Here is an 8,371-nt window from a genome sequence, read left to right as displayed (position 1 = left end):
ATCCTTTCACCAGGAAGACCCTTCCCCAAAAACTTTACCCAACTCACCATCTCTGCACTCAGGCCCCCTTACTTTGCTTTATTTTTCTTTTATTACTATCTGGAATAATATTAAGTGTTTGTTTATTGACTTATCTGTTGCCTGATTCCTCCCTCAGAATGTCAGCTGCACCGGTCAGGGGCTTGACCTTACACGCATACAGTGCGTGCGTGCGTGTGTGCTAAGTTGCTTCTGTCGTGTCTGACTCTGCAACCCTATGGACTGTAGCCCACCTGGCTCCTCTGTCCATGGGATTCTCCAGGCAAGAATACTGGAGTGGGTTGTCATGCTCTCCTCAAGGGGATCTTCCTAGCCCAGGGATCAAACCTACATCTCTTACATCTCTAGATTTGGCAGGAGGGTTCTTTTACCACTAGCACCACCTGGGAAGCCCTCTGGCATACGGTAGGCATCAACAAAATATTTGCTGAGGAAATGAATGCAGACTCAAGTGCTCACAGTCACAGAGACAATGCTATGTATCCACTACTCTCCACCTCCTTGTTTTCCTGGACACACTGCTAGACTACATTTCCCAGAGTCCCTAGCAGACAGGTTTGGACCACGGAGCCAAAGGGATGCGAGTGCAAGTTTAGTCTCTACAACCTCCGGTTGTATCCTCAGCTCTCTTTTCCTCATCTGTAGCTGGATGTAGAAGGCCCAGCCACTCATGTCAGGGTCGATGACAGAAGAACACTGGTTCCCAGCCACTGTGGGACAGGCTTCTGCTGCATACTCACATCAAGCCATGATGTGAGCAGTCAGTGCCTACTAGGCCAAGCCCCATATACACCTCCCCATCCCTATCCTGGCTTTAATCCATCCCAGGCTGCGACACCCCTGCAGAGGCAGAGGATGCCCTGTGCTCTGAGCTCGATGCCAGGCGTGACATGGGGTCTTCACACACGAGGAGCCTGTAGAACAAGGCATGGCAGGCGGTGGAGCCACGCAGGTATTGGCTATGGTGATTTTTTTTTTTTTTTTATGGGAAGGGGACTGCGGAGGGGCTCAGAGTGGCTGCCCGGAGGCAGGGAGGAAACCCGAGGTGGGAAGAGGGGCACCTGGGCTTGTCAGCTGCCCCAATCTGGCCGGCAATGCCATCCATCCAGGAGAGCAGGTCTCGGGCCTGGTTGTGGAATCGCAGGGCGTCGGCCGTGGAGCTCACGTGCAGGCGGGCGTCCTCACAGGCTGCCAGCAGCTCCTTCCAGCCTTGCAGCACCTCCTGCTCTCGGCTGGCGATGGCCTCCGCGTGCTCGCCCGCGTACACCGTCCGCAGCTGGGCTGCCCCCTCCTGCAGCTGCCGTACCTAAGGGGACACGGGGTCGAGCACCAGCCCTCCATGGGGATCCAGGCTCCACCCTCTCCCCCATCTCCCATCTGCAGACTGGGTGCAGAGCTTGAAGAAGTAAGGAGCCTACACCCTTGATTCCAGTGGGATCCATTCCTAGCCACTGCCCGCTTTCTTTTTGACCTTCGCACTCTCTGACTTCTTTTCGACCCACTACCGTATTTCTCTCACGTCTGCTGCCTAATGTTTCTGTGACTGACCTGCACTGTGACTTCTTTTACACCTACCGTCAGGTTTCTTTCAGCCCACTGTCTGACTTCTAGTCTGAGAGCTCTATTGCTATTGGGGCTGCCACCTCGCCTCTTCAGGCCCACCTCTGTCTTGTTTCAGACCCATGTGATTTCTTTCAGGAAACCATTCCTCACCCTGACCTCTATTAGACGTGCTGTCCAATTTTTTCAAGCCACTCCCTATCACCCAATTTCCTTCAGAATCGCTATTCAATCACTAGCAGGTCTCCCATCCAATTTCCACTATCTCTGCTGTGTGAGTTAGAGTCACTGCTCACTCTCCGTGGTTTCAGCCACTTGTCTTCTTTCAGAGGACCATCATATTTGCGTCAGATGCACCACATAATCACTATCAATCTCTCTCCTTGACTTCTCATGGTCTTTCATATCATATATATAAAATAATTGTCCAATTTCTACCTTCCACTAGACCTACAACCCTATTTCTTTCAGTTCTGTGGCTTGCTTCCTGTGAGGCACACAGCTTCACATTTTCATCTGGTTTCTCAGATCTACCTCTTAATTCCTATCAAACCCACTCCCTGATTCCTATTAGCCCTCATTCCCATCCATGAGATCCAACCCCATCAAATTTCTTCAGGGAAAATCATGTGATTTGTATCAGAGACCTGCGCTCTAATTTCTATTTGCTTTGCAGCCAAATTTCTCTCAACTTCCTTGCAATTCTTTTTAGACTCTCCATCGGGCTTTGGGTAAGATTCACTTTGCAGTTTTCAAGGGAACCCCTGCCCAACCTCCACTGGAAACACTGTCTGATTTCTATCAGGCATTCTATACCCCCCATTCTATATTCCCTGTAATTGTTTGATTCTGCGCACCATGCAACCAGTCCATTTTCTACCTGCCCCATCATATAACTTCTCCCTGTTCTGTAGTCCGTTTTCTGTCTATTCCACTGTCTCATTTCAACGTGGTCCACAACCTGATTTTTGCCAGCGCTGCTGCCCCCGTACTCTGGCCACGCTGCCAGGCCCTCCCACCAGCCCCTCCTGGCCACCAGCCCCCCACCTGGGACACAAGGAGCTGCAGGTCATGTTCAAAGGCGCGCAGGGTCCGCTGCATGGAGCTGGCACTGGGTCTCGGCTCCGGCGGGGTGGTCAGGCGAGGCAGTCGCCTCCGCTTCTCCTCAATCTGTCCTTGGAGTTCTCGGGCATCACTGAAGAACTTATGCAGCTCCCGAGAGGCAGCCAGCAGTTGGGCCCGCGTGCCCATAAGCTCCAGCAACTCGGCCCAGGCCTCATTCAGCCCGTCCTTCCACTCGGCCATGGTGGCCGCCGCTGTGTGGCCACACTCGATCAGCTCATCCACCATCTGGTTCACGGCCGCCAGCCGCTCCCGCCCTGCCGTGCCAGTCTCGCTGGCGAATTCTGAGAATTTCTCCTGTAGCACCTGCCACCAGGGAGTGAGGGGGTGTGCCATCATGGGCAAAGTGCCGTAGACACGAGCCCCCTTCAACCCACCACCTTGTGGCAGAATAACAACATTAAAGGTGACCATCAGAACAAAATACAACATCCCACACTTACTGAGAACTCACTCTGTAGCAATAATAGTAACAATAATAATAAATAAGGCAGTTCAGATGGTAAATAACCTGCCTGCAATGCAGGAGATCCAGGTTCAATCCCTGGGTCAGAGACTCCTTAGACAAGGAGATGGCAATCCACTCCAGTATTCTTGCCTCGGAAATCCCATGGACAGAGGAACCTGGCACGCTATAGTCTCTGGGGTCATAAAAAGTCAGACCTGACTGAGCAACTAACAAGACCCTAAGCATAGTAACTAACACTGTGTTAGGCTCCGTGGGTGTTCAGTACTGCCCTAAGTGCTTTTTTGGGGTCCCCAACCTCTGGAATTTAACGCCTGATGATCTGAGGTGGATCTGATGCAATAAAAATAAAGTATACGATAAATGAAATGCGCTTGAAACATCCTGAAACCATCCCCATCCATGGAAAAATTATCTCTCGTGAAACTGAACCCTGGTGCCAAAAAGGGTGGAGCCACGGCTTTACATTATCCATCAGTGACTCAACAGAGCCATGATGCGGTGCTATTATAATCGCCCTATTATGGGTGGGGAAACTGAGGCCCGAAGAACCTTAGTAGCAGACACAATGGCCCCTGGATCGCTGTTTATTCCTAATGCTGCTCACCGTGACGTGCTCAAAGTCCTGGCCAAGCTCAGGGGAGCCAGCCACCACCTCCTTCTCTGCGATCCAGTGCTCGAGCTCGTCCACCTGGCGACTGAGCTGGTACAGCCAGTACTGCTGCTCCAGGCCCACCCGGCGCTCCTCGCCCAGCTCCTTGAGCGCCACGTACAGGCGGTCCACCTGAGACTGCCGCCGGCTGATCTGCTCGCTGAAGAGGGACAGGGAGGGGACAGGAAAGGGCAGGGATGGCGCCTCCCCGCCCAGACTTCCAGGACAGAGCTCTGAGCCCCTGCCACCCCCCTCAGGGCAGGGCTGTGTTTCTCTGAACATTCAGGCAGAACTGAGTCCCCCCCGAGACTCCTTCATGCAGAGCTCTGTTTTCTACAAGTCTTGGAGGCAGCCAACTCAGCACTTGCATCTCGGAGCTCAAGGAAAATTCTGCTTCCCTCAGCTTGATAAGCTCATCACTCCCTCTCACCCCCTTGCGTGCGCCCAGCTTTCCAAGCTGCAGTCCCACACCTGGCCCTTCTAGTGACTTCGGTGGGACTCCAGACCCCTTACTTGGTTCCCCAGCCAACCCACCTCACCCCCACTCAGGATCTCCAGGCTCAGGAGGACAGAGGTCAAGCCTTGCGCCTCTGTCTCGGATCTCACCCCTGGGCCAAGCCTCCTAGATGTGGCCCCTACACTTAACCTCAGAGAGGCCACATGACCCGCAGTCCAGGAGGTCTCAGGCCACACCCATTCACTGTGCTCCAGGCTTTTCTGCCCTCCCAGAGGGGCCCAGACACTGGGTAGGAAGAGAACCCTTCCTGCCCTGAGCTCCTCTTCTCCCCTCAGTCCTAGACAACTCCTCCCACGCACTCAAAATCCTAGTGCTCCTGGCCCCACCCGTTCAAACATCCTTGCACAGCGCTCCTCCATGCGGGGACCCCAACCACTTGCCAAAATCCTAAAGCACCAGTACGGGGCCAAGAGGGACCCAACCCTCCCACCCCAACGTCCAGTCCTGGCTCTGCCCCAGTTTCCAACCGCGAAGCTCCAGATCCTGCTGGACCATTCCCTAAGAACTGGCCCCGCCCACCTGTCCGGGTGCCCCATCTCCAGAAGCGCCCGGCACTGGCGCGACAGCTGCGCGATGCTTTCCTCGTAGTTCTCCACTCCCTGCTCCAGCTGCAGGTGCTTCTTGAGCAGCTGCAGGGTGCTCTGTTCGTCCTGGGGACACACGGCGCCCGCGATGAGGTGGCAGCGGCCGACCCTGGGCTCCAGCGCACTGTCACCCCCCCCACGCCCCGCCCTGGCCCCCCGCACCGCCAGCCCGGGCGCACCTTGCCCTTGTCCTCACTCATCATGAGCAGCTCCTGCTCGCCCAGCCACGCCTCCACCTCGGCCACGTCGAAGTAGTACTGTTCCACCTGGAAGGCGGCATCGAGCACCTGCTGCCGCCGCTCGGCTGCCTCCCGCAGCCCGGCCCAGGCGCCCTGCAGCTGCTCCTGGCCGCGGCGCACGGCCTCAGCCTCGGGGCTGCGCAGCGACGCCAGGGCGCCCGCGCGCTCCAGCACCTCCTCCAGGCGCGGCCCGTGCGCCTGGATCTCCCGCCGCAGGCCCTGCGGGTGGGAGAGGAGAGGGGAGTTCAGAGGCTCGGCGCCTGCACGACTGGCACCGCCCAGGAGAGAGTGACAAACAGCCGCAGATCGCTGGCGAAGAGCCGGATACCACGTCTCCTCACTCATCCTCCCCTTGTTGCAGGTGGGAAAATAGGCTGCAGAGGTGAAGAGAACAAGGAGAACAAGCAGCTAGGAAGGGGTGACAGGGTTTGAACACAAGAAGCTGGATCCAGAGACTCTGCTTTCAAACAAGACCCCTGGTGATCCATGATGCCCGCCTAAGGATCCCGACACAGGCCTAAACACAGGTTGGGGTATAATTTACCTACAGTGCAGTGCACACATCTTAGGAATACAGCTGGACACATTTTACACATTATTAAGCCTGTGTACCCAGATAGGGATACAGAATACTTCCATCACCCCCAGAAGGTTCTCTCAACCAGCTCTGTACTTGCTGAGTTCTTTAGTTAACCTCTCCTTTGCCTGTTTCCCCACCTGGTAAATGGAGATATCAAATAATAACACAATAACAAGTCAACACCCAGTGCCCGCCAGGCACTTTGCTAAGTCAGGGCTTTGCATAATGTAGTCACTTTCTTTTTCTTTTTGCCACACTGTGTGGCATGTGGGACCTTAGTTCCCCAACCAGGGATGGAACCTGTGCCCCCTGCAGTGCAAGGGCAGAGTCCTGACCACTGGACCGCCAGGGAAGTCCCTGTAGCCACTCATTTAGTCCTCACTCCAACTCCAGGAGCCAAGCATCATTCTCATTTTACAGATGGGGAAACTGAGGCACGGGGAGGTTGAAGAACTTGCCAAAGGCACATGGCTAGTGGTGGCCCCCTAATATTTACCTTGTAGGGCTGCTGTACCGTGGCGCACTGACAACTGTGCCTGGCATGCAGCAGGTGCTCAATCAACATTAGCTGCTATTATTTGTTTCACAGCCTCTGTGTGTCTAGCAACCTCTCACACACACAGCTTGAGCATCTCCAATTTTAAATATTAAATGCGCTTGACTGATTTCCTCAACTGTGAAAATGATGGGCCAGTTTTGTTTGTTCCTAGCGTAGTCCACCACCAGGAGTATTTTCATCAAGATAGAAAAACAAAAGCCTCTTAAAGAACTTACAGCCTCTTAAAGAACTTCACCTATTAGAGCATGATCACGAATCTTTCCAAAATAATTTTTGTGCCCACCTCCCCACCATTCTTCAGTGCCCTATTCTCCCAAACTATATATATATTTTTTATAAAAGGAGGTGATGACAATACCTACATCATAGGGTTATTGCAGAGATTAAATATCTGACATAATCCCCTATGACAGCATTTGGTACATAGTAAGTCTTTAATCAATGTATTATTATTATTATTATTACTATTATATTATTATTTTCCAGCTGCACTGCATGCAGTATCTTACTTCCCTGACCAGGGATCAAACCCATGACCCCTGCAGGGGAAGCATGGAGTCTTAACCATCAGACCACCAGAAAAGTCCCTGGAGTTCTTGTTTGTCTGATGTTTTCTTTTTTCCTGGCCCGATAGCCATTGTCCTCACTTCCAGTCACAGGACCCTGATTTTCTTTGGGGGAACTGCCTTGCCTCCATCTCAGCCCAGATAATTAAGGCTGATCTCACCTGCAGGTTCCAAGGCTGAATTCTCGGCCCAGACCAGGCCATTCAGAGCAGCCTAAATCCCTTGCCATCACAATTAGTTCAGAGTGGACACGTGACTCAAGTTGAGCCAAAAAGAGTTATGCCTGAGACTACCTCTGAAATTACTGAGAGAGAGTCTCTTTAGTTTTCCTTGTGGGATGTAAACTTGAATCTGTTGCGAGTTCTTTTACCAGCAGGAGAGGCGAGCTGACCTGAGAAAAAAGCTAATAGGTAGAAAAAAAAAATGGCAATGAGAGATTCATGACCTCTTGGAAGCACCTGGACACATCTGTATCTGCTGTTCACAGATCTCAATTACAGGACCTATAAATTCCCCTCTTAGGCTTTAACCACCTCCAGTGTTTTCTGTCATTTGTATCCAAATGTGTCCAAACCCACTCCCTTGCCCTGGCTCTGCTCACCTGGTTCTTTTTGATGTACTGCTGGACGGCCTGCAAACCACTGCCTCGCTCTGTCTGCATGGCCAGTGGCAGTCGCTCCTGGACCCATGCCTGGAAAGGAATCAGGGAACAGGTCAAGGGAAGGACACAGGGAGCAGGGCAAGGACCCCTCCATCTCAACTAAACTGCACGCATCCAAGCCTCCATAGCAACCAAGGGCCTCCCTCAACTAAACGCCTGCTCACATCTTCCACTTCCTCTCTGGACACACTCTAACTGGCTCTCTGCACTTGAGTCAGGTTCCTGCTTACCTCTGGCCTTTGCACAGGCAGGTCATGCTTCCTGGAAAATTCCCTTCCCAACCCATCAGCAGGCTCAGCTCTTGTTTGATGTCTCAGCTTAGACATTCCCTCCTCCGGGGAAGTCTCTCTGACTTCGAAACTTGGCCAGTTGCCTCCTCTGGGCTCCCACAGTCCCCTAGCTTCCCCCATCACATTCCTAACCATCTTGAGCTGTCCCTGACTTAGGATAAGTCTGTTTTCCCCTTTGGAGGAATGGGATTTGCTGTGGTCACTCCTGCGACCCTAGTGTCATGTAAGAAGGGGCCGGGCCCAGAACGATCAAGTGAATGAGCAAATTAGTGAATGACTGAATGAGGAACTGAATGGATGAGTGATAAATGAAAAATAAATGCGTGAAGAAAGGAATAAAGAATGAGGGGCTGAATAAATCAATGACTTCATGAATAAATCAACGAGTCAAAGTGTTAATGAAATATGAGAGTGAATGAATGAATGAATGAATAAGCGCGAGTAAATGAAAAACTTAAGGATCGAATGACTGAGTCTGTCAGCGTATCAGTGGATAGGTCATTCCGCCATCTCCACCTTTGAACCCTCCTAAGAGC

General features: G+C 52.6%; 1 protein-coding gene across 2 annotated transcripts in view; it reads right to left on the bottom strand.

The window, feature by feature from the left end:
- Positions 1-8,371, bottom strand: part of SPTBN4 (spectrin beta, non-erythrocytic 4) — a 75,610-nt gene that overhangs the window by 10,710 nt on the left and 56,529 nt on the right. Inside the window, exons 21-26 of one of the 2 annotated variants that reach the window (XM_069550768.1) lie at positions 7,486-7,575; positions 5,120-5,398; positions 4,876-5,006; positions 3,795-3,999; positions 2,647-3,027; positions 1,101-1,345 (exon numbers count right to left, since the gene is read on the bottom strand). In XM_069550768.1, coding sequence (XP_069406869.1) covers positions 1,101-1,345; positions 2,647-3,027; positions 3,795-3,999; positions 4,876-5,006; positions 5,120-5,398; positions 7,486-7,575 — 1,331 coding nt within the window. Of the gene's footprint in view, positions 1-948; positions 1,346-2,646; positions 3,028-3,794; positions 4,000-4,875; positions 5,007-5,119; positions 5,399-7,485; positions 7,576-8,371 lie in introns of those variants that run through there. The other variant, XM_069550769.1, reaches the window with a different exon arrangement.

The sequence above is a fragment of the Ovis canadensis genome, chromosome 14 (genome assembly GCF_042477335.2).
Source record: "Ovis canadensis isolate MfBH-ARS-UI-01 breed Bighorn chromosome 14, ARS-UI_OviCan_v2, whole genome shotgun sequence".
NCBI lineage: Eukaryota > Metazoa > Chordata > Mammalia > Artiodactyla > Bovidae > Ovis > Ovis canadensis.
Note: the sequence above shows the minus strand (reverse complement) of the source record. Positions and strands in the feature narration are given on the sequence as shown.